The sequence below is a fragment of the Bicyclus anynana genome, chromosome 21, assembly GCF_947172395.1.
Source record: "Bicyclus anynana chromosome 21, ilBicAnyn1.1, whole genome shotgun sequence".
NCBI classification, from domain to species: Eukaryota; Metazoa; Arthropoda; class Insecta; order Lepidoptera; family Nymphalidae; genus Bicyclus; species Bicyclus anynana.
Window position 1 is genome coordinate 4,678,121 of NC_069103.1, and position 27,306 is coordinate 4,705,426.

Here is a 27,306-nt window from a genome sequence, read left to right on the forward strand (position 1 = left end):
TATGGACAATTGCTAGTATGCTTCGATGAGCAAGTTACGTGATAGCTTAGTGGATATGATGACCTCTGCCTTCGATTCGGAGGGCGTAGGTTCGAATCCCGTCCAGAAAAGCAACTAGAACTAAAAGACATACCCATTTGCACCAGCTCCGATCGCTTCAAGGCGGCGTGTGTACACGTCATGGCGATGATCTTCGCCTCCTTCACCAGCAGATACTTGGAGCGGTCCAGCCCTGACCGCAGCAGCTCGAACGCGCGGAACTCCTCCAGCTCCTCGAATATGTGGTCTATGTAACTGTATAATAAAAAAATACATTCAATATGCTCTTTCATTAGATGTATCACAAGATGGAGTTTGAAAAAGTTTGTTTTTCAACTTTTCATCTTGCCCCCCATAAGTGCCCCCTATATTCAGGTTTCATCTATTAATGGTACACCTCTGCATTCGGGTCACAGAAATTGATGTGTGTACCAAAATTCAACTTAATTGGTCCAGCACATTCGGAGAACACAGACGGACATCCTAATCCGCGTGTGATATTATACGAGTAACTTGGCAACTTCGTTCATCACTCAACTTCAACACTCCCGATGTTGCGCGCGGTCCGGGGGGCGTGTAGCGATGATTGAAAAACCCACGACTGATGCACGTCACTTCCGTTTTTGTACGTGCGTTCTTTCGGATTATGACTATCTGTAAACACTCTACCACCGGTTTGGAAGTTTTTTTTAGAAAAAGAATATTTGCCATATCTTGACCAATATTCCCATTCCCCTCCAACTATTCGGGAAAGACTGTGCTAGGAGTGGGTACGACAATAGACCAACAGGGCGGGGATCGAACCACCACCCTTCGGTGATGAGTCGGACCGCTTTACCGTTGAGCTATTGAGGCTAAATATTTGCCGAGACTGTTACTATATTATTTTTGGTTTAATGGTGTGAGCCATATTTAATTAGTATTCATCACGACAACGGATGTATAGACAACGTTCCTAAAAATATTTCGGAAGCTACGAGTATATTTAAAGTATGCTAATTTTTGTAAAAAGTTTTAACCAAATAGGCTACTTACTTAGCATGTCAATATTTTTATTATTAATCGTCCGAAAGCAGAACACTTAATCTCTTTACAGAAAAAACATACATGCAGCTGAACATAGAACCTCTTTTTCCGAAAGTCGGTTAATAAAGCTGTAAACGACAATTATACATGAATTTCGTTACACAGATAAACGTTTTTTAACCGACTAAAAAAAGGAGGAGGTTTTTTTAACACGTTCGCTGATCCACTGATTTTTCTGTAGGTACTATGCTCTGGTGCGGCACGAGGTTTTTTGACCTCATACTAGAACTTTATGTGGTCCGTTACGAGGTCCATCGACCTCCTAACTCTTGAAGACGCTAGACGCACGAGGTCAATTGACCTCGTACCGCAGGCATTGTGTTAAAGCTAAGTATTGTTCTACTATGACATTATGAATTAAGCGGCTATTATAGTTGGATAAGCATGAAGTTCTTACTATATGTGAGTCATATGAATAATTACATGTTATAGATATGAATAGGACCTTCATTCAGATTTGCTAGTCACAGTGATCTAACGTTTTATTGCCTATGATGTAATTAAATAACGTAACCTTTTGCAATTACTTGTGAGATACATCATTATTACCTTACAAGTATATAAAAAAAATTAAAAAAAAAAATAAAAAATAAAAAATAAAAAATAGTTTATTTCGTTAACATCAATCAGTAACAAATAATTAAAGGCTAGAGTCTTCTTTTAAGAGTTGTAAACTCCTGTGACAGAAGACTCCGCTCTTCCATAACAAGCCGTAATTAAAGATATTTATAATTAATCATAGTGGGTATAACTAAAACTAAAGACATTAAAAAAGAACATGTATGTGTGTGTGTGTGTGTGTGTGTGTGTGTGTGTGTGTGTGTGTGTGTGTTTGTGTGTGTGTGAGAGAGAGTATGTGTGTGCCTTGGGTAATGTACTCGTATTATGTAATACGCTTCAGTAGAGATTCCACTTCTTCATAATTCAATGTTAATAAGAATTCTTTTAAAACTTTTTTGCAAGCAAATAAGTTCAATGGATACATATTCAATTTTCTGTTAAGTATGTTATACAAATAACTAGATTGTGAAAAATATTGCTTTCGAGCAAAAGCGGTTCTGGTGCGTTCTGTTTTTGCAACAATATATCTATTTCTTTTAGTAGTAGGCTTAAAAGTTAGGGATATGTGCTTTCTAAGAACCATATTTAAAACATATAGCTTCCTGACTGAGAGTAATTCCGCAATAGAGTATAATTGTGTAGTAGGGAACATATATGGTTTGAAGAGCATGATTTTTAGGAGAGAACGCTGGGCACGCTCTAGTTCAAGAAATCTCGTTTTTGATGCGCCACCCCAGGCAGTAATGCAATAGGACATAACTGATTGAGCTAATGCTAAATATACGGTAATTAAAATTTTTTTAGACGCAATGTGCCTTAAGTTTTTGAATATCCACCCAAATTTCCGAATTCTGTTTGATACAAGGTCAATATGAGAATACCAAGACATACGATCATCTAATATTACACCAAGGTATTTAAAGGTGGACACCTTTTGTAAGATCGCGCAATGACAGTTTGCATTGTCTCCTATACATGTATGTATTTTTATTTCATAATTTGGGTCTGGTTGGGCACGTTCACAGATTGAAAAGCACATATAGTTTGTTTTTCCAGTATTAAGCGTTAGGAGGTTTGAATTTAGCCACCTAGCAATATTTCTGAGCCCTTTCTCAGCGTGGTAACGGACATCTTCCCAAGAGTTACCAGTAAATACAATTGCAGTATCATCTGCGTACGAGAAAATATGTCCATTTCTTATCTTGAGATTGCAAAGTTCGTTGATGTACACCAAAAATAAAGTAGGACCAAGAACGCTTCCCTGGGGGACACCGTAATTGATATTTAATTCATTACTGATGTATTTATCAATCTTAACCATTTGAGTACGACCACTTAAGTAGCTCTGGAACAAAGATAATGTTGTATCTCTCATTCCGATAGATTCTAGTTTATGTAAGAGTATAGGAACAGAGACAGTGTCAAATGCCTTTTTTAGATCAAGGAAGACAGTAAGACATTTTTTGTTAGTATCCAGCTTTTCTATTATTAGTGTAGTAAGATTTGTGACAGCATCTTCAGTGGATTTTCCTCGCCTAAAACCAAACTGGGATTCTGATAGTATAGCGCGTTGTTCTAGGTAGCTTAGTAGTCGGTTATTAATTAATTTTTCTATTATTTTTGAGATAGCAGGGAGTACTGAAATCGGTCTGTAGTTGCTCACATCATCTCTGTTACCACATTTATGCACAGGTGTTATGACTGATTTTTTTAAGAGTGAGGGGAAAATACCTGTACTAAAACATATATTTGCAAGGTGCACAATAATAGGAGTTATTACGTTATTAGCAAGTTTGAGGAATTCCGTAGGAATGTTATCCCATCCCGACGCACTACTGGTCTTCAGGCTCATAAGTACTGCACTAACTTCTTTGACATCTGTGTCGAGCAAGCCAAAAGAAGAATAGTGGGTGTAGGATGTAGTAACTAGCGTAGATGACAGTTGCTGCATGTTATTTTGAAGAATATCTTTGGCCAAGGATTCCCCAATACTGACAAGAAAAGAATTAACACAGTTAACAGATTCAGAAGGAGAAGACTTAATTCTCAACAGTTCTGTAGCGTTATTGTTTGAGCTATTTAAGTGTGTAAAATTTTTAATATTCTTCCAGAGAGCTTTATAATTTTTAGAATTAGCCAACTGCTCTTTTTCATAGTTCCGTTTAAGTTTTTTAATTAAGTTATTACAAAAATTACGATACCTTTTATATACATTTTTTAAATTTTCGTCGGATGGGTTGTGACGCACTCTTTTTTGTAATTTATTTCTATGTCGAATGCTGCGCAGAATTCCTGGAGTTATCCATGGTTTAATAACGCGTTTATTTTTAGGTAGTAGTATAGTTCTAGTGTTTTTATCTAATGAATCCTTAATTTCATTTGTTAACTTTTCAATTAATAGTTCTGGGTTATTGTAACTTAGTAGAGTATATAAATTTTTATTAGTAAAATTTTGTAGTGCTTCAGTATAGTCTGTAATAGTTTTCATTTTTGGGCACCGTCTGTCATCAATATTTGATAAGCATAAAAGTACCATGAGGTGATCGGTGATAGTAGTATTCAATACGGCTATAAACGCAGAATGTTTAGATTTTTCCAATTTTAGGAGAATATGGTCTAAACAATTGTCTTGTCGGGTTGGAAACGAATGACCAGGAAGCAGACCATGATGAGTAATCATATTCAGATAATTTATTCTATTATTGCGTTCGTTAGTATTTTCTAAGGATTTTGGTATAATGTTTATATTTATGTCACCCGTTATGGTAATATTTTTGTAAGATTTAATTTTTTCTAGATGTAAGTTTAATGACTGAATGAAGCAGTCAGCATTGTTATTTGACGGTGAGCGATAAATACCTAAAATGAGAATATTGTTATTTATTGTTAACTGTAAGCAGGATGCATGAGTAAGCTGGATTTCTGTTACATTAAAGTTTAGCGAGTTTTTTATATACATAACTACACCATCACATTGATTTAAATGAAAGGTTGATACGAAAGATGAATAATTTGTAAGTTGTGGTAAAGGTTTATCCTTATTGAGCCAGCATTCTGTTAGGATTAAGACGTTAGGCTCACTATTTAGTTGTGACAAGACCACTTGAAGGTCATCAAAGTTAGAGTAAATGCTTCTGATATTTTGCGTTATGATAGTGATGTCCTTATTTTTAATACTAGTGTGATTAGAAATGTCACAAATGTCAGATTGCACTGCTTTAGATATTTCTGCATTGTCTATATCTGCTTGTGTTCGTGACGTATTATCCATAATGTAGTTTAAGAGGACTGAATTTAGTTACCATTACAAAGAATTGCATGAAAAGATACATTTGAATGTAGCAATACGAAAATTGTTTAGTACGAAGTTTACCTCTACGTTGTGAAGTAGTGTAAGTGGGTTCTAAGTGGGTGTGTAATAATATGATAACGTGTACATTGATTTTTATGTTAAGTGTGTTTAGAACATACGTGTGTGCTTTAATACAAAAAAACATAAGATGAGTGATAGTAGTAGAAATTAGTAGAATAATCTTATTTACAAAAAAAAATATTATACGTAATAGAAATAAAATAAATACAACTACATCTAGTCACGATTCTTGCAGTAGGTGTGGGATTTGAGCTTCATTTTTTATAGTAATTATAGCAGAGTTTTCGTTCTTCCTTACATACACTTTTCCATATGATGTCCAACAAAATTTGTATGTTTTCGCCTTCACCAGTTCACGCGCAAGAAAATAAAGACGAGCACCTTTAGGGGTAAGTTGGTCCGATATAAAAATTGGGGTCTCTTCTGAGGTGCGGCAACCCAAATTTTTGGCACACAACTTTGATTTATGTTTAACATTAAAGTTTTTACACATCTTTAGCATATCGGCTTTTAGTATGGTAGATGAGGTTTCAATAACAATAGGTGTATTTGTGACTCCTTCTCTCTTCCCGCGAACTCTATAAATATCTATTATGTCAGATTTTGTAAGACTACTACCAACAGACTTTGACAAACAGGTCACCATTTCAATTAAATCTTCTTTCGACTCGTTTATCTTTTTAGGCGCATTTTTTATTTCAAAATTGGCTTTTCTGCCGACTCTTAGCAAGTCTTCCATTTTCTCCTCTAGTGTAAGTATATATTTTCTGTCCTCTTTAGCCTGTGATTCCAATTTTTCAATTTTATTTTTATAGTCCTCATTTTGTGCTATAAGAAAGGATATAGTTTTCTCAATATTATTGTTGGACTTTTGTATGTCCTTAAGAGTCGGTACAATCTTTTTTATCTCTTCAACTTGCGCTGAAAACAAAGTCTTTATTGTGTCCATCATTTCCTCCCTGAAGGTGGACAACTCTGAAGGGGCAATCTCATCGAACTTTCTTTTGTTTCGAAAGGAAACGAAATTTGGCGGTGTGATTTGGCAGGAGCTATCCAAGTTAGGATCTGACATTGACTTGTCCATCATAATAGCAGCTTTCTTTTTTGTATATTATGTCTATATTAAAAGAATATCATAGAATCAAGTATTGTTTTATGTTCAATGACCACAGAAAAAAAACAATTTAGTTTAATCTATGTCTCGAATGTATATCAATGGTTCTGGGTACCAGGATCGCATAAGACCTCGCAAGTAAGTAGGCTCGGTCACACGGTCACACGTTATTCTATGATGAATGACCACGGAAAAAAAAATCAATTTAGTTTAATCTATATCTGGAACGTATATCAATGGTTCTAAGTACCAGGATCGCATATGACCTCGCTAGTAAGTAGGCGAGGTCACACGTTAACGCAAGATGGCGTCGAACAGGCGGCGCCTGCGCTGGTTAACTCCCTCGGCAAGATGGCGTCGCTGGGTAGGAGGGGCTTGCAACTTATAGCAATGGCGGCTTCTTGAGTTCTCCTGGAGCGCATGCACTCCTAGTACTTTAGCCGTATTCTTTGAGTATAATCTGGTGTAATTTAGTTTTAAAACAGATTTAATAATATATTAATTGATGTAGTACGATGATGACGTAATTCCTGAGGTGTGGCTTCTAACTTACAGTAATGGCCGCTTCCAATTTTATTGATGGCCGCTTCTTCGTTAGAAAACTCCTTGGAACTTATGCACTCCTATTTTCTTGAACTTATTTTTTGAACAAAAGAACGTAAAAATAATTTTAAAATTATAATTAACACAATTTCGGCACGTCTACTCGTAATCGAGGTCCGGGGGGAAGAGGAGGAAAATTAAATCACAGATTAAAAAGTAACAGGCAGATAGAGCGCACAGCACAGGTGTCGTAGCCGCTCCAAATACAAAATAAAAAACGAATACATTCTCGAGTCACTACAATACGAAGCGTCGCATTAGTAATTTTCAATATTGTTCAAGAAAAATGGCGTCTTATGTTTTTAAATATTTTAAAAAACTGTTCATAAAAACTATAGAAATAAGATGGAGTATTATTTTATTGGTAACTGTTAATATAAATTTACGTCATTGTTGTCAGTGTTAAATTATAAAGTACAAATTATGAAAAAAGTTTGCACAAGTACATGCGGATGTCAAGGAGACGAGTAAAGACTCATTTTGTATCATCTTTATTCTGTGATTTAAACAAACAAACTTACTAATATTACTATTGATAATGTACAGTTTATGTAGTTTCAAGTTAGTATATTACAGTATTTTAAGTTGACATTTGCGCACCAACCACTTTTCTTTGTAAACTTGAACTTCATAGGATTAACGGTTGCCTGGAAGATATCACTTTAAAGATAATGCAGCCGTGACACCATTGTTTGTTGTTTCACTTAATCTGTTTTGTAAAATTTTGTTATTTTGTTATTCTGTTATTGGTTTAATAAAGAGTTTTTTTTTATATATACAGAAGTACTACGAAGCACTTTATTAATGGCTCACGTAAGGATTGTCATACCGGTAGCAGCTCTCAGCAATGTCCATGTCCTGCTGGTAGGAGCGTCCCGGGAACAGCGGCTTCGGTGCGTCGTTGAAGAACTCGTGGAATGGAAACTCCTTGCTGATCGTCTCTGTTGATTTAGCCTAAAGAAAAGAAAATGTGACATGATTAAGAGCTGGGAAATTTAAACATTTATGGCAAATTTATTAGGAGACGGACGCCCGTGACTTCATCCGCGTGGAATTCAGTTTTTCACAAATCCCGCGAGAACCATGGATTTTTTCGGGATGAAAAGCCTATTTGTTAATCCAGATTAAAATCTATTTCCATTCCAAATTTCAGGCAAATCACTTCAATAGCCTCATCGCAAAGGAGGTACTGCAAAAAAAATGCACTCCTACAGACACACATACACTCTTACACAAAAATATTCGCTTTTTTAATATTAGTATTATTATGAGAATATAAGTTTTTAACCTTTGGTTATTCAAGTCCGAGCCTAAGCCTCATTCTGAGAGAAAATTCGTGCGCAGTGCCGGATTAAGGTAACTTGACATAAGCCTACCTTTATTATTAAGTGAACTACAAAGAATGAAAAAATAACAATTTTAAAACGAACATTAAAATTTAAATATGTATAAATTAACACCAACATTAAAACTCCCAGATTTTTGAAATTGCTTTAACTTTCATGTGCTTCTTTTTTTTCTCAGTCGTCTAGTATGCCCCCTAGACGGGATGCCGAAATTTTAAGCTTTTAGGCTAATCCTGGACTGCTCCATAGTAATAGGGATGATGACAGTTTTTTAAATTGTATATAAATTAAGAGTATACTAATAGTAAAGCAATTTTGTAAAAGGAACAGGGTATCTGCGATCATTACATACTAATGACGTCATAGGCAATGTAATGATCCTTAGATTTGTATGCGCGTTCAAACAAAATTACTAATATCTTTGTTATTTGTGCGTTTATGCTTATAGTTCACATATTAAAAAATGTCACATTTAATGTAAGGAAGCTAAAACTGTATGAATTTTCATCTAATCACGATAAAATATTTTTAATAGATTTTGAAATTTTATAATCTTATTTATTTTGCAAATATCCAGTCAATCTTTGCTTTTTATGTACAAATTAGTTAACATTGACCTTATTTACCCGAACGTATCATAAAAATCAATATATTCAAACCTAGTCATCATCCCCATTGCTTAAATAGGTTATAGGCTAATCCTGGACTGGCCAGTAGTAATTACCTGATCCTTGGCACACGTGTGCAGGAAGGCCTGCCAGCGCGGGCGCACGTGGTACACGTGGAAGTGGTGCGCCAGCTCGCACGTGGCGCCCGCGTCGCCGCCCGCGCTCAGCGTGCTCTGCAGCCGCGACACTTGCTCCAGGAGCTCCAGCCGCTTCGCGAGCACGTAGTTAACGCGACCGTATCTAGGGGACGTTGCATTGTTATAAACTTATATATACAGGGTGCTCGGGAGTTTTTCCCATAACTTCAAGGTGTTGACGAGTCCACTTATAGGAGCCGAACTGCATAGCTAATATTTTTTTCTAAAAAATAAAAACTTTTTATATTTTATGTAACACATGCCTTTATCTATCCTTGTATTTTAAAATTTTAAAGTTTGGCTACGTCTTAATTGTATGGATGCGTTTATTTTTTAAGATCAACGTATTATTTTAAGATCAATTTACAAAAGAAATATTATTTACTCAGAAAATATTAATTTTTGAACACAAATGCTCCTTGATCATTTTTAAAGAATACAACCCCAGAGTTATGAGAAATACTCCCCAGCACCCTGTTTATCGATCTATTAACAATTTACTCTTTACCCTTACCCTACCTTACCCTAACCCTTACTTTTGGTTTCGCTATAGTAAGGAATCATAACCCTCATAAGGTAGGCGTATTAAGAGGGAGCATGCACGACACCTTAGATCGTACCCTTGTTGCCTATCTCTACCTATCTATCCCATTCCACGGGGAGAGCGAGATTTTTATAAAATTATTTTAAAAGCTCCCTTGACCCTGTTATTTATCCACTACAGGGAGAAAAGGGGTTACAATTTTACTGAAGAAAAAAGTATTTACATTCTCAAGAGTTTGAAGATTGATCCTCAGGATTAAGTATGAATTCAAAACAAGCAATTCATGCCAGTTATAGGAAACTTCGCAAGCATCTATTCACAAAAGGCTAGTTGACACTTTTTTTAGGGTTCTTTAAATGGTCTTAAATTGTTCATTATCGTTCTACTAGATTGAAAAAAAAACTATCATATTTTAAAATCCGAGACGTGATTAAAATTTTTAAATATGTTTTTGACAATACGAGCAATAACGCCTGGCAGCCATGTTGCTATATATTTCAACTGTTTCATGACATCACGTTAACAAATACCCTTACAAACGGAGAGTTTGACAAAAATATCAGATATCTATTAGTTTGACGTTTAGTACACCAAGTAACATTGTGACGTCACAAAATGGACGATAGCGTTTTTGACGTTTGGAAAATTTAAAAAAATAGATGATTTTTAAATTAAGTTTTACAAGAAATCCTTAACTTTTAGAAAATTAAAATCAAAATATTTCGGACCCTGATTCGATGTACTATGCGAAATGAATATTGTTTAAATTAAATCTGATATGAGTCAACTACCCTATTGATGCTAATCGTGGTTCTATAACTATAGACTTTTTGATTCTGTGAACTAGGTGCGAGTAGAATGCAGACAATGAAAATAATGTCAATTAATTTCAATCAACAATGCGAATGTGAGATTTATGAGATTCATTGCATCAACACATATTTAAGTTATTGAAGCTAATGGAATGCTAACACAAATTTGCGTCGGAATGACATCTTGTAAATGGCAATGTTTATTACAGCGATCCGCCCCAATCACATGCAATATTATGTGCCTTATTTCTGTAAAATACTATAATTAATATTATAGTATATGCCCTAATAGATTTTGGAACGCAGCAGTTGAATAGCAGACCACCAAGTATTCCATCAAAACAGAGGGTACGTTAAGAGCTACCAAAATAATAATCTGTCAGCAATACTCAACGATCTCTTTAAATTATGTTATGGCTAAGTTACTATTACTATTAGCTAATAAGTGTGCATTTTGAAAATGTCAGCGTTACCTGAGTGGGAGATATTTAGGACGAAGGTGAGATATACTTTTCAACTGCAACAACAAGGTTCAAGACTCCAAATACAGGCTCGTAATGAGTCCTTAGGGTAAACAACAATTTTGTATCTACGAAATGCCCACCACTGCCAATACTCATTCAACCATCCAGGCGGATTTAAGCATAAAATTCCCGCTCCTATTAGGCGAGAGAATCGGGAGTTTGTATAGATTTCTATTTTTTTTTTTATTTATATTTGTAATCGAATCAGAAATGAGGAGATTCGTAGAAGAAAGACACTGATATAACTCAAAGAGTCGCGAAGCTGAAGTGGCAATGTGGCAGAACACATAGTTTGTAGAGCCGATCTACGTTGGGGTCCCAAGGTGTTGGAATGGCGACCCCGCACCGGAAAGCGCAGTGTTGTTCGACCTTCAACTATTGACTGAGGACATCAAACGGGTTGCAGGGAACCAACCGCTAAATGGCGGCTCGAGACCATTTTGTTTTGAAGTCCACGCAAGAAGCCTATGTCCAGCACCGGACGTCCATGAGCTGTTAATGAATGATGAAGATGACTATTTGTTACATATTATTACTTATTCTTTCACGATTATGATGATTATACCTCGAGAAATCCTTGTCAGTCTGCAACGCCTCTTCTCCGTGGCCCAAACGCAGCAGATGCCGTTCATCCACGTCCAGCTCGGCGACCTTCTCGAACAGCTGGTTGAGGGCCTGGTTACTGTGGGTAACCACCAGCGTTCTCTGCCACGGGTAGTTGTGGTACAGGTTCGAGATTATCTGCACAGCCACGTCGGTTTTGCCTATAAAACAAATAATAATTGTACGTTTAACAAAATTTTTAATTATTTATAAATTTTTATCAATGCTACTGGGTTGATGTCTAGTTTGTTTTTATTAGAAAAGGAAATTAGCAATGTATTTCAAAAATAATATTTATTCTCTTGTCCCCTCTAACTTGACAAACTGAAAAGTCCTTGAGTATTAATTTTTCCAATTTGTTCTTTCTATCAATATACATAACCTACCTAATAGTATTTAACAAGATGACCAAGAGCTTATCGCTCTTAAGCATTTTTTGCATACTTCATGTAAATCGTTGGAGATGGGTTGATTGTTCAAAAGTATTCTCGTTTAAAACTATTTATATGTACACCATCATCATCATTAACAACCCATTCAGCTCACTGTTGAGCACGAGTCTCCTCTCAGAATGACAGAGGTAAGGCTAATAGTCCACCACGCTGATTGGCAGACTTCACACATGTAGAGCATTTAGAAAATTTTTACCTAAGCAAGTTTCCTCATGATGTATTTCCTTCAGCGTTTGAGACACGTGATATTTCATTTCTTAAAATGCACACAACTGAAAAGTTGGAAAACTTTGTATGTACATATAAATGGACAATATATTCTTTTAAATAATATATACTGTCTTTAAAAACTACGGTAACTTCTAAGATTCTTCATATAAAAGTAAGTTTCCTAATAGTTTTTCAGAACATCATTTGTTTATGGTACACCGAAACTGATTGGCCCAAATTGTTGTTACGTGAGTACGAGGAACCATGATACGGCTGAATTGTACTGTTAGCGTTCGTCTTATTATAGACAGAGAGCCTGTAATAGCTAGATACATCTCATTTCATTAGAAAAGCTTGACAGGGTACCATACTACCATAGGTAAGTACGGTAGCCAATAAAGGAGTTCGGACTGTGGTTTTTTTTTATTTTTTACAAGTTAGCCCTTGACTACAATCTCACCTGATGGTAAGTGATGATGCAGTCTAAGATGGAAGCGGGCTAACTTGTTAGGAGGAGGATGAAAATCCACACCCCTTTCGGTTTCTACACGGCATCGTACCGGAACGCTAAATCGCTTGGCGGTACGTCTTTGCTGGTAGGGTGGTAACTAGCCACGGCCGAAGCCTCCCACCAGCCCGACCTGGACAAATTAAGAAAATCTCAGTCTGTCCAGCCGAGGATCGAACCCAGGACCTCCGTCTTGTAAATCCACCACGCCACGGAGGCCGTCGAAAAAGGTGGTTTTAGAAGGTAGCAGGATTCAGGAGTGCCGCACAACTATTTCGTCTCGCGAAAGATAAAGAGGAGTTTACGATGCTGACTGCCAACTGCTAGTCGGAGACGCATTCAAAGAAGAAGAATTTTACATCCTGAATTGTCCGAGTATAAAATCAAATTTTTTGATATTTTATACAGAATATCACGAAGAATTATGTCTTCTGGCCCCAGATTGTTAGCTTCGTGAATGTAGTATCGACCATTCAAAGCTGTGTATCGATTATTTTTTTATTTTTTTAGAGACGTGCCGATAGGTGGCGCTATAAGTATTTTGTATCGCGACATTGTTCTTACTAAGGGTAAATATTGTGTTTTTTTACTAATAAATAAGATTCTCATATTATTCCGAGGAAGGAGTTAAATAAAATACGCTTTACACTATGACGGTTGTGGGTGTGGACCTTGTAACCTTTCAAAACCGCCACAGTTTACACTTCATTATCTAACGCTTAATTGCAATCGTTGGAGCTAAATTGCAATTGTTGCCTGTCTGTTTTCTACAGATTTCATTTCGGACAGTACATCTTGGAACTTTTCGATCTCATTCCTTCTTCTCCTTTCTACCATAAAACTGTCACCAAAAACCGTCACAGAGGTCTGAATCCATACGTAGTTGATATCCCTTGGACTCATAGGAAGCCGTTTGGCTCTTCGTTCCTGATCCGCATTGCGAAATTAGGAAAAGCCTTCCAGCTTCCGTTTTCTCTACCACCTACAAAATGGATATCTTCAAATCAAGAGTGAATAGGCATCTTCTAGGCAGGTCCGTTCCACCACAGGCTGTGCATCATCGCTTACTGTGTCAAACATGATTGTAGCCAAGCGCTCGCCTATATAAAGTAAAAAAAATGTCTAACTATTGCAGGCTTTTGGTCCATAAATTAATATGTTTACGTGCGGTGGTTCCGTGAACTCACTGGTAAGTCCAGACCCAAATTAACATCTGCAAATTGCTGACTGCGTTGTTTGAGGATATCCGTTTAGCCCAATTGTCAAATATCATCTGCTCAATTGCGAAGAAGGAATTACTTAGTGCGAGTTACTGTTTCTCTTGTCATAGTGACTGTCAGCAACTGTTACCATATAATGCGCCCATTGCTCATGTCACTAAAGTGTTAATTCAAGGAATCCAAAGAACTATCACAATAGCTGTAACAAAAGGTCATACTGTTGGAATTACGTGTCACCTTTTTGTCGTTCAAAAATGAATGCACTTCCGAGCATTTAAACAAAAATTGACCATTTCCATGCTAATGAGAGCCCACTTCAACTAATCTATTTCATAAGTTACTAACTACGAACATGAGAACTACGAGTAAAAGGCGGCTTGACTTTTTCCGATACATCCAAAAATTATGGTCTTACTCGTATTTCAAACAATTTATACACAACCATAACAAATTATACACCTGAAACTTCCTCATGAATCACTATCTATTGGTGTAAGCCGCATGAAATCCTTTTATAAGTTTATTATCGCGAAAAAACAGACAGACTAACGTGGCGGGCGACTTTGTTTTCGCTTTCATGGATCCCTTCTATAAAAGCAGAATATCCCACCATGGATCGTTATTATCAAAGAGCAATATTTTCACATCTAACAATTATCGTCCTAATTCAATCAATCTTATCATGTCATAACACAACCTTGACAAATTATACACCTAAAGCTTAATCATGAATTGATGAAAGCTGCATGAAAATCCGTTTTCAGTTTTCAAGTTTATAGCGAAATAGCGAAAAGACAGACAGACGTGGCGGGGGACTTTGTATGTAAAGATTTGCGTTTAGTTTTCAAAGGCGGTGGTGCTAGGGTATGGTCAAATTTAGGGTGATAACTTACCAGTTCCGGGTGGTCCGACCACTAGGGTGAGTCCAGGCTGCATCCCCGAACGTATGGCTTCCACTTGGGTGGGGGTGAACAATATGTTGTTTCTGAAAATGTCAAGTGAGTTAATTACCGTGGACTTGACATGGCAAACGACATGCCTATGCCTGATTTGGTCTTTTTTTCGTAAATATGAAATTTCGTAAATATAAAGTACTCAATTATTTATTTACGAAATTTCTCAAGTTGCAGCTACTCACGGAAAATTAACTTGATAGTAATCAATAGAAAAAATGCTCGGGAGTTCTGACTAATAGAACATGTCCTACATGTTTTTTATTATCTACAAGTTAGCTCTTGACTACAATCTCATCTGATGGTAAGTGATGATGCAATCTAAGATGGAAGTAGCCTAACTTGTTAGGAGGAACATGAAAATCCACACCCCTTTCGGTTTGTACACGACATCGTACCTTGGCGGTACGTCTTTGCCAGTAGGGTGGTTAACTAACTAGACAGTAAGTTGGACCAATTGAGAAAACTTCAATCGGCCAAGCCGGGGATCGAACCCAGGACCTCCGTCTTGTAAATCCACCGCGCACATCACTGCGCCACAGGGGGCGCTTAAACTCACTTCTTGGGTTCATTGTAGAGGTAGGGTCCCCGCTTCGGCTGCACGTGCGGCTCTACTACAATCACCTTGCGCGCGTCGTCTTCGTCCATTGCATCATCGCCCGCCTCTTGTTTCCGCACCACGTTTTCAAACGTCAATCTAGTTGAATAAAGAATAATAAAATAAAATTTAAACTATCGTGAATTTTTACTAAAACTAGGTACTTCTTCAGCGTAAAATTAAGGTTTTGAATAATCCCACGGGATTCATATATTTACCGAGATGAAAAGTAGCCTATGTGTTCTTTTATCTTCCAGTGAAAATACCATTAAAATCGGTTCAGCCTTTCCAAAGGTTACCGTTACAGACATTAGCCACCAAGCTGCTCATAATCGGATTGGCGGGCTTAGAAGGTTAAAAAACATTTGCTTAGTCGAGGTTACTACACCATTGATGAGTTCCTTAATGATAAAGTTGCTTTGAAGCCGTTGGATCAGCTTCCACCTTTACACAGTAGTAAAACTATAAGAAATTGTAATGTTGTCATCAATTGTAATTATAATATTATTGTATGATTTTTTTTAAAAGAGCAACTGTTGAGTTTCTTACCGGTTCATTATCAGCAGAATCTGCCTTTCGAACCGGTGGTAAAATCTTTACAAATAGTCAACTGACGAGCTTGACTGAGCCTACTTGAAATAAAATAATTTTTGATTTTTTTTTGAAGGGTGATAATGTTAAATTCTACAACGATTAAAGTCAAAGTTAAAGATCATTTATTTCAATTAGGCTTAGTTTACAAGCACTTTCGAAACGTCAGGTAATAATTATTATTAGATAATGATCGTAGTGGTCGTAAACTCAAAGTTACGAGGGATAAATTTCATGACATTGGCATAAATAACTATTTTTTTCGATATTTTTTTCATTGCCCACATTTCTGCAAGCACTGTGAACTTGACCGTGTGTGGCCGGCGTTAAGCATTATTGACTAAATGACTCATTGATTACGTGTGATTTAGTGTTGACCATCTGCGAAGATATTTATTACTATTAATTTGTTTGTTGTAAAGGTAAGATAATTTATGTGACTAATGTAATGTGGGCTTACTTTAGAATTATTTATTGGCTAATATTATGTAATGTAAACTTACTTGAATGGGCGAATAAGTTTCCTCGGATCGTCGGTTTTCACTTTTATCTCGTATCCGGGGAAGCTGTTTCGCAGGTGTTCCATGTCCAGGAATGTGTCGTTGAAGTCGAGCGTCGGAATCTCATTGGGCATTCTGTTTAAAGAGGAATGAAATATTGTGTAATTCTAATAAAGATATCCTATGTTCAACAGAAGTTCGAAGAGCAGTTGGGGTCCCAAAGTGCTGGAATGGCGACCCCGCACTAGTAAGCGCAGTGTTGGCCGACCCCCCACCAGGTGGACTGACGACATCAAACGAGTTGCAGCGATTCGCTGGATGCAGGTGGCTCAGTATCGTGATGTTTGGAAGTCCTTACAAAAGGCCTATGCCCTGCAGTGGACGTCCATCGGCTGATATGATGATGATGATGTTCAACAGTGGCGAGCACATCATTAGCCTAATATCAACCCATATTAGGCTCACTGCTGAGCTCGTGTCTCCTCCCAGAATGAGAGGGGTTAGGCCAATAGTCCACCACGCTGGCCCAATGCGGATCGGCAAACTTCACACACGCAGCGAATTATTAAAATTCTCTGGTGTGCAGGTCAAAACTTGGGTCTCGGAGCATAAAAATTACATACAAATTCCGTTGTTAATTAGATATAGTTGTCAGTAAGATGACTGATAGAGCAAGAGCCCACGACAGCCAGACCTTCGTTATTTTATAAAAGTTGAAAGTTTCTCCGTAGATGTCTCCTATACAGATAAGAACGACCAGCGACTATAAAGTTTGGGTTGTGGTTACCTGGGCAGGTAACAGGTAGTAAAGGTGTATAAAGTAGTACTTGAAATTCGTTAAAGTATAAAGCTCAATTTTTTAATATTTCCTTCGGGATAACTTTAAAAATCTCGTCATCCATTGCCGGACACTTATGACAGTTGCTACCCCCTGCCAGACACCCCTAAACTTTAATAAATTATAATTATACTTTCGTTATAGTATAAAAGCTAAATTTTATATATGTTACTTGGGGACTTATAAAAAGATGTTACCTCAATAGCCGGACAGTTTTCGTGGTTTTTACATCTTGCCAGACACATCGAAAGTCCACTATAGGTGCGAGTGCGGGATAACAACTGTTCAAGTAGGTGCGAGTGAGATAGAGCGCTTAGTCGAGTGCGTGCGTTCAAGAGTTGAAAAATTTAAATTTCAAAGAAGCTTTAGTTGATTTTTTTATTTCACATTGGGCTACTGATGAAGTGGTGCCATTTATTGGCAACAAAACAATATACATCAATTTCAGAAAGTGTCATTCTTTTACTGTTGATAATTGCAACAAAGTTGTCTCAAGGATTGATGAAGAGTTGTCATGCCCAGCACACGAGGAATCAGATACAAAGATAGTATATCATGCATGTAACATCAACTATCCAGCAGAAATAGTAATAAGAAGTGCTGATACCGATATTGCGGCTATAATGCTTGGTAACATGCATCACCTTAAAAGTGATTCGGTTGTTTGGATGCTTACAGGCACTGGAAATAATTTAAGGTATGTGGACCTAACCAAAATACATGCAGAGTTGGGACTGTTAACTTGTCAGAGCTTACCTGGATTTCATGCCATCACAGGTTGTGATTTTAATCCTGCGCTCTTCAGAAAAGGAAAATTAAAACCGTATAAGATATTAAAAAAAGATCCAGAGTACCAGGAAGCTTTCAAGAACTTCGGCAACAACGAATTAATTAAAAATTAAAATTATCAACAAAATATCTTTTATATTATTCAGAGATTTATATGCAATGTCTATAATGTCCCTAATGTAATTGATGTTGATGCCGCTAGACTTCAAATATTCATCGACTCGTACACAGTCTCCGATGTAAACGAAGCAAAAGCGAACTACTGCAGCAATTTCTGCAAGCAAATTATATATGTACAATTTGGAATAATGCTCATTTAAAAAATCCAACCACATATCAACCAGAAAATAATGGCTGGGTATTAAAAGATGACAAATACCAGTTCAAATGGTTTGAAGGGGATCAACTGCCGAGTTATGTTAGTGATTCACTCAAAACTCAATCAGGTATATAATTATTATGACAAATTATAATACATAATTTTTGAATTATTTATAATTGTATAAACTTGCTTAATTTTTGAACTTGCTTATTTTTTTTTTCAGACACTGAAGAAGAAGGTGATGTCGAGGACGATTCTGCCATCGACTGGAGTAGTAGTGATGAAGAAAATGAAAACATCGACGACAATGTTTAAATTAATAAATAAGTTTAATTATCTTTTTTTACTTGTAATTATACTTTTTTTTTATATTTTTATGATATTAAACAAACATTTTTTACTTTATACAACATGGCTATGAACGTAATAAAATTATTTTTTATTAGATATCTTAAAAAATAGTAATCGACTAAGCATTCGCGCTCGCACCTATAGTGGACTTTCGATGTGTCTGGCAAGATGTAAAAACCACGAAAACTGTCCGGCTATTGAGGTAACATCTTTTTATAAGTCCCCAAGTAACATATATAAAATTTAGCTTTTATACTATAACGAAAGTATAATTATAATTTATTAAAGTTTAGGGGTGTCTGGCAGGGGGTAGCAACTGTCATAAGTGTCCGGCAATGGATGACGAGATTTTTAAAGTTATCCCGAAGGAAATATTAAAAAATTGAGCTTTATACTTTAACGAATTTCAAGTACTATTTTATACACCTTTACTACCTGTTACCTGCCCAGGTAACCACAACCCAAACTTTATAGTCGCTGGTCGTTCTTATCTGTATAGGAGACATCTACAGAGAAACTTTCAACTTTTATAAAATAACGAAGGTCTGGCTGTCGTGGGCTCTTGGGCTATGAGGGTCTCTTAAAACAAGAAAGCTGAAATTTGGCATGGGTATGTAGGTATGTTAAGTACATCTTTAAAATGGTAACATCAAAATTAAAAAAAAAATGTGATTATCCCACATGCAAAGTGAGGACGAGTTCTCGTCTATCCCATAGTGTGGGCTATCGCTATCGGTATTTTTGTGCATTTTAAAGGGTTCGAATTGCTATTTTAATCTACGGAATCCGGTTTTTATATTTTCTACTTAAATATAGTCTAATATATATATCGCTTAAATATAGTATATATTAAATATGTCTTAGTAAGACAGAAATGCAGTAAAAGTGTTAAAGTGCATACGTAAAAAATCTTCTACCGCCTTTGTTCAATACGCACGTAGACATTATGGTCACATTCTCCTAATATTATATTTAGAAAGTTTTTTTTCTGCTATATATTAAAACTAATAACTGGAAAAACATGAGTAAACCCCAAAACAGATAGGCACCTACGTTAAAATCTCGATGCTCACGTGCAATCCGCACGTAGGCTTTTTCCTTACATTCGGCAATCAGATCAAATAATCAACTAGCGTGTGGGATGACACCGATGTGCTGTAATGTAGACATCATGATGCCAACGTGCATTTCGCATGTACACCCTTTTCTTATAAAACAAAGGGTTGTCAACAGGTCAACATTATAAAAATATTGAAAACTCCCACTAGGCATACTACAGTTGTGCAGTAGTGCTCTGTGCCTGATATAGGGTAAGAAGTTGTTTAGAAGTGAAATTCCGCTTAACCTTATTTAGAATGCCTCATTTTTAGCTGCTGTCTTAGTCTTACTCTCAATGCATTTCCCAAAATTGAGATTGGATGAGAACACTTCACACCCAAGAGCTCAATGCTGTCGCAGATGGGAATAGATATACGAGTACTAGCGGACGCCCGCGACTTCGTCCGCGTGGAATTTAGTTTTTCACAAATCCCTCGGGAACCATGGATTTTTTCGGGATAAAAAGTAGCCTATGTGTTAATCCAGACTATAATATATCTTAATACCAAATTTCAGCTAATCCGGTTCAGTAGTCGAGGCGTGAAAGAGTAACAGACATCCATATCATCAAAATTATTCAACAATTCATTTCGTAAATCTCGGGAAACCATGGATTTTTTCGGGATAAATGTAGCCTGTGTCAATCCAGAGTAAAATCTATTTCCATTCCAAATTTCAGCCAAATCGCTTCATCATCGCGGCGTTAAAGAGTAACAAACATCCAAACATCCATACAAACTTTTCGCGTTTATAATATTAGTAGGATTATATACCTGGTATAATGCGCCTGTCCAGGGTCCCCGTACCCCAGCACGATGTCGTGCAGCCAGTCCGGCACCACGCACTCCGTGTTCATCAGCTCACGGATCGTCTCCAGCACCGCCTTGAAGTTGTTCTCCTTGGGCTTGCGGCGCATCACTATGTTGAACGTTTCGTATACGTCCTGATGAAAAAAAAATGGATTTTTTGACACGTTCGCTGCGGCACTGATTTTTCTGTACTTTCCTCTGATGCGTTACGAGGTTTTTCGACCTCATACTAAAACTTTGTAGTGTGGTACGAGGTCAATCGACCTCGTAACTCTTGAAGGCGCTAGGTGTACGAGGTCAATCGACCTCATACCGCAGTGTTAAAGAATACTTGTCATATTATCTCTTACTATACGCATAGGACGCCCGCGATTTCGTCCGCGTGGAATTTAGTTTTTCACAAATCCCTAGGAAACCATGGATTTTGGATTTTTCCGGGATAAAAAGTAGTCTATGTGTTAATCCAGGCGATAATATATCTTACTACCAAATTTCAGCTAATTCGGTTCAGTAGTTGAGGCGTGAAACAATCATATCATCAGTTTTCACAAATCTCGGGAAACTATGGACTTTTTCGGGATAAAAAGTAGCCTATGTGTTAATCCAGAGGAAAATCTATTTCCATTCCAAATTTCAGCTAAATCGCTTCAGTAGTAGCGGCGTTATAGAGTAACAATCATCCAAACATTTAAACATACATCCAAACATCCATACAAACTTTCGCGTTTATAATATTATAGTATATACAATTTCTAGTCATATGACTAGCAGACGCCCTGTGGTTTGACCCGCGTAGTTTCGCCGTCTAGGAATATCCTTGTTATTGATTGTACGAATCGCTATCGTAGAAACCAGTTTATAAAAAAAACTAGCCGACACCCTGCGGTTTGCTAGTTTTTTTAACCTTTGGGTGCGGAACCATAAACTGTTAAACCCAACGATATTTTATACTAGAGACATGGCACTAGCGCATCAAAACTGAGGCGGATAAATGTGCATAATTGTCTTAATTTCATTTAGCCGCGTAATAAACAACGAAAGTTATTTAAACACATAATATCAAAATATTGTCCACAATGTCGAGTTGTGTTTAGGAAGTGTAAAAACTATTTTTATAGGTACTTAAATATATAATGTAAGTAGACGCAAAATTGTGCATGTGTGCGCTCATTGGGCCGCTAAATTCGGATCACTTTTTGCGGTGATTTTGTAGGTAACATATCTATAGTACAAAATAATCATTAACTTAATATGATATAGAACTATAGATAAACTATACTATACTACAATACTACCTCTACAATACTATAAACTTTAAAGAAAGAAGAAAGAACTTAACTAAAAACAGCATGTCTGTCTGTAACCCTTAAAAAAGAAAAACACTTTAGTCATCTATGTAAACTATAGATGACTAAAGTTTGTAGTATTGTAGAGGTATTTTCTCTGGATATATTAACCAACTTATAAAATTCTTTTACCACTAGAAAGCCACGTTTTTAGGGAGTGTAGGCTATTTTGTTCCTGTTCTAAAAAAAAAAACTAGCCAACCGCGGAATGTCTAGTTTTTTTGTATAACTACACTAGTTTCTACGTCACAGCGACTCCTAGAATCAATAACAAATATATTTCCGGACGGCAGAGTACATTGTTTACAATTACAATGTAATGAATCCGAACACTCAACAACCCACACACCCACTAACCCACTAATAATAGCACACCTGGTATTCTTGAGTAGTTCGACAGGTATTTGAAGCACCCTAATACCTTATTCAATACCCTAGGGCACCCTAGAATGGTCCTTCTAGGATAATGGTCCCGGCAGGATTCTGGGCTACCACTTTGTAAACGAATTTTTTATATTTAATCTAGACTCTTGTTATGTCAAGAATCTATACTAATATTATAAAGCTGAAGAGTTTGTTTGTTTGATTGATTTGATCTCAGGAACTATTGGTCCGATTTGAAAAAATATTTCAGTGTTAGATAGCCCATTTATCAAGGAAGGCTATAGGCTATATATTATCTCCGTATTCCTACGGGAACGGGAACCACGCGGGTGAAACCGCGCGGCGTCAGCTAGTCCTTTATATACGCCAACGGGTGGAAATGGAACAAGTTTCCCCAATGATATCATGATACCTGTCCATCATTATAAGCCCATATTCGGCTCACTGCTGAGCTCGAGTCTCCTCTCAGAATGAGGGGGGGGGGCACCACGCTGGCCCAATGCGGATTGGCAGACTTCACGAATTAAGAAAAAAAACGCAGAGAATTAAGAAAATTCTCTAGTATGCAGGTTTCCTCACGATGTTTTTCCTTCACCGTTTGAGACACGTGCTATTTAATTTCTTAAAATGCACACAACTGTAAAGTTGGCGATGCATGCCCCAGACCGGATTCGGACCCACACCCTCCGGAATCAAAAGCAGAGGTCATATCCACTGGGCTATCACGGCTCACATACTTACTCGTAATTGTAAACATTCGCACACGGTGCTTGTTTTTACGACCACGGATATTTGGCAGGCTAAAATATCTATCTAAAAAAATGTTTACTGGGATTTCCGTTCATTCAGCAACATGAACCCATTTTCCTTATTTACATATGCGTATAACGAAGTAGTTTGAGCGTATTGTTAACACGATTGATCTGTTTGGTGATGTTAACTGATATTTGCAAGACGTTAATTAACTTTGTGTTATTAATGAGTACACCAAGTGTGGGATGAACATATTACATATTTAGACGCGCCGAGTAGTTCTCGTGAGAATATGGGCATAAAATATAGCTTATGATACTCACAAATAACCCAACGGCTTTCTAGTGGTAAAATAGTTTTCGACATAAGTTCAGTAGATCCAGAGATTACATTCTAAAATACCACAACTTTTTCTCTATTACAATATAAGTAGGTAGTAGTAGGTACCTACTGTCTTCGGTCTAGGTTTACAGTACGAGGAACAACATCCTGTTTTCTATTATATTTACGAGGCATTTTGCTCTCCTGCAAGAACACAACATTTATAATAAACAGTTGGGGATAGTTGCCCTTAGGGGCATCTATCCTAATAAAAAACGGGGCAACTATACTTTTTGTAGGGGATAGATGCCTTTATCAATAAAAACAAAAAATGAGCTTCAATTACTTTAAAATCTATCAGTTTACATAGGCTAATCTTCAATGTAAGCAGACAAATAGAAAAAAAATAGACATTATTAGCGAGAGAAAAAATACACTGTTGGAAGTACTAACGAATCTTATTTTGGCGCCTTTTGTCGTCTCACCGCGGAAGATTTTTACTCATACAGACGAAGCGCATGCACTCCGGTAAAAATTCCTCCCGACACTAAGGTTTGCAGGGGGAAGACTCGTTACTTACAGTAAAATTTTACTCCTACAGTGCTCCTAAGATAGTGAAATAAAAATCAAGTCATCTATCCCACTGGGGCATCTATCCTGGACTTATCGTCAGTGGATGGCACAATGTAATTTGGGATAAACCAGATGCTCTGCTTACTATCACTTGTTGTTTAGCGAAAATAGATACCGGGTCAAATAGGAGCATATAAGTTTGATAATCGTATCAAGCTATTAATGCCGGGTCAAGTGCGAATAACAAATTCGATTGTATATAAAAATACTTATGACTCTGCCAAATCTATACCAATATTATAAAGCTGAAGAGTTTGTTTGTTTGATTTAACGCGCTAATCTCTGGAACTACTAGTCCTATTTGAAAATTTCTTTCAGTGTTAGATAACCCATTTATCGAGGAAGGCTATATACGGGAACGGGAACCACGCGGGTGAAACCGCGCGGCGTCAGCTAGTGTGAAATAAAGATCGAAAGCAGCACATGGCGTCATTGGATCATTTACGAGTGTAATAACTCACTCATAAGAAAACATTATTAGTACATTGGGTATTTCCAGGACACCAAAGTTTTTGGCACAAAGCGTGGCCTGTTTTCTATTTTTGCTGTAATTACTTCATGTATTGATGAAGGATGGAAAGCACAAAGGTTCGAATCATGAAGTGCCCTGATTTTGCTATGTTTCTCTATGATACTGAAACCCTTAAGATCCCTTGGATAGCGCTCGAAAAAAATTATTCCACCTTGCAAGAACTATTGGTAAAGATGGCAACTCCGATGGAAAGTATCGAGGATCGGGGATTTTTAGTCGGGTAGAAAATCCACACCCCTTTCAGTTTCTACACGACATCGTACCGGAACGCTAAATCCCACCAGCCAGACCTGGACCAATTAAGAAAACTTTAGCCAGCTCAGCCGGGAATCAAAAACAAGGATATCTTCCGGATCTTGTAAATCCATCGGGCATACCACTTGTCCATTTTTGAGGCCGTCAAAATACTTTTTGAAGTTCTTTGGTCATATCTCCAGAAATTAGGGCTTGATTGATGGTACATTTGATTGATTAACGGTGCAAGGCTAGGTGGAAAGAAAAAAGGAGAGATCTAGTCAATGGACGGATCTGCAAACTCACATCTTATGGAGGAAAGAGAAACTTTCCTCTTTTAAAAGCCGGTTATAAAAAATGCGTGTCAGCTCCGACGCACGAATGGAGTTTACCCTTTTAGATCGACTGTCTAAATAGGTGTATGTTGCCCCGCAGCATACACTATGCACGTCTCAATACCTAAACCTGACAGTGAAAGGTGCGTAACCGAGGAGCAGCATATCGCGGCATTTGCGCCCGGTGAAAGGTACGCAGAATAGATTGCGCACAGAAAACGTAACGCTGTCATTCGTTCATCGAATTTTACTGCCCATATTTTTTTCAGGAGCTATATATGAAAAACCGATTCTTAAGAAGTAAAAGTTTTTTAAATATCACGTGTCTCAAACGGTGAAGGAAAGCATCGTGAGGAAACCTGCATACCAGACAATTTTCTTAATTCTCTGCGTGTGTGAAGTCTGCCAATCCGCATTGGGCCAGCGTGGTGGACTATTGGCCTAACCCCTCTCATTCTGAGAGGAGACTCGAGCTCAGCAGTGAGCTGAATATGGGTTGATGACGACGAAGTAAACTCCAAAACTTACCTCTTTCCCTTTACTCGCATGGTCCAAATCCAATCGATACTGGTTCGGGTCCAAAAGCAGTCTGAAGGTCCTCGAGTCGCCGTCCAGCTCAGGCCTCGGCTCGGGTCCCTCCTCAATGACCCTCCCAGACGAGTCTAGCATACCTTCGACCTCGCAACCTCTTACGTACACTATGCCGGCCTGTTCCACCATACTCTTTTTGTAGTCGTATTTTGTGCCTAAAGTAAAAAAAATATTATTTAACTACCTATGTATACAGGAGGATAATAATTGCTGTAAACAATTATTTGTATACGAAATTAATTAAACAAAAATTGTTAATTTATTTATATACTCATAATGTCAATGGAGTCGTTTACTTTTAAACTTAAAGGTGTTATTAGGGTCACCCTACACGTGTTTCAAATATCTCTAACGACGGCCACACACAATCAAGTAAGTCAAGCTCTCCCTTCAGCGCGCGTAGTTTTGTGGGCAGTGAAAATATTAACGAAACCACGATGTAGTGTTTGTGTATACTAAAAAGATACCTACAATACTACATACATTATCTCATGTACATTGGTAGTGGGGGGAATGAGTCAGTCTGTCACCGGCGTTCGACCTGAGTGGTCGTGCGCGGTCTGCTTGCCTTACCAGTGTCTAGCTTCTCTTATAGTAAAGACGAGGGTCCTTACACACACCAAAACCTATATTTCGATATTTTTTTTCACATATCCCACAGTGGCGTACCTAAGGTTTTTTTAGTGAGCACTATACCTAATGATTGGACAATATGGAAGAATTCCTTCTAAAATATAGGTTAATGATGAGTCATCAGGGTATGCAGTACATTTTTGTATCTATTGAATGCACGCCATTTATATCCCACCACTCCTAAAATGATGACCACGATTACTCTGTCAAGAGTGTAGCGACAAGTTTTAGCAGACTCCGAAGTTAATACAAAAATAAGAAAACTAATGTCAAACAAAGCTTATGATTCACAACATTTGTCAGGACAACTTAATTAACTAATCAAACTAAAACCAAAATTAGACCCTAGAATGGCGGAGAATGATCTTGAGTGAAGTCACGCACTTGTGAACGATGTGTGTAGGGTTAAAGGGCCTTTGACTGTTAACAAACACTCCCCTTTTCCGCTCAAGTCACTCTCCCTGCCTATTCCATAAAGATGTCGACGGCTCGAACGCCACGAGCACACTGAAACCGTCAGTTCCGCAAGTCGTTGCAACGCGGCGATAACGTAAGGTAGCGACAAACATGTTTTGCATGAAGGAGTAACAAACATTCATACAAACTTTTTCATTTATAAATTATTTATAATATTAGTGAGAAGTAGGTATCACTTACCAATTCCTTGCGTCGGCTGGACAGTAATGAGGAAGCATACGTCATGCTTCCTCAAGCTCTCCCATTCGTTTTTGATTTCATTCCGGACGCTGAGCGTGACTGTGACGTCAGCCCTCACCCTGGAGGGCGCCTTCTCTCCTATGTTCGGCTTAGCCACCTCCACCACTGCGAAGCTTTGTATCGGGTGTGCCATTCGAGCCCAACCGCCGAAGTATACGCTTGCATCTTCAGCTCGCCT

General features: G+C 37.4%; 1 protein-coding gene across 1 annotated transcript in view; it reads right to left on the bottom strand.

The window, feature by feature from the left end:
• LOC112047456 (RNA helicase aquarius) overlaps positions 1-27,306 on the bottom strand; it is a 110,174-nt gene that overhangs the window by 11,489 nt on the left and 71,379 nt on the right. Inside the window, exons 12-21 of the mRNA XM_052887991.1 lie at positions 27,069-27,304; positions 25,716-25,933; positions 20,614-20,783; positions 16,446-16,577; positions 15,313-15,450; positions 14,694-14,785; positions 11,373-11,571; positions 8,847-9,030; positions 7,606-7,730; positions 134-294 (exon numbers count right to left, since the gene is read on the bottom strand). Coding sequence (XP_052743951.1) covers positions 134-294; positions 7,606-7,730; positions 8,847-9,030; positions 11,373-11,571; positions 14,694-14,785; positions 15,313-15,450; positions 16,446-16,577; positions 20,614-20,783; positions 25,716-25,933; positions 27,069-27,304 — 1,655 coding nt within the window. The remainder of the gene's footprint in view (positions 1-133; positions 295-7,605; positions 7,731-8,846; positions 9,031-11,372; positions 11,572-14,693; positions 14,786-15,312; positions 15,451-16,445; positions 16,578-20,613; positions 20,784-25,715; positions 25,934-27,068; positions 27,305-27,306) is intronic.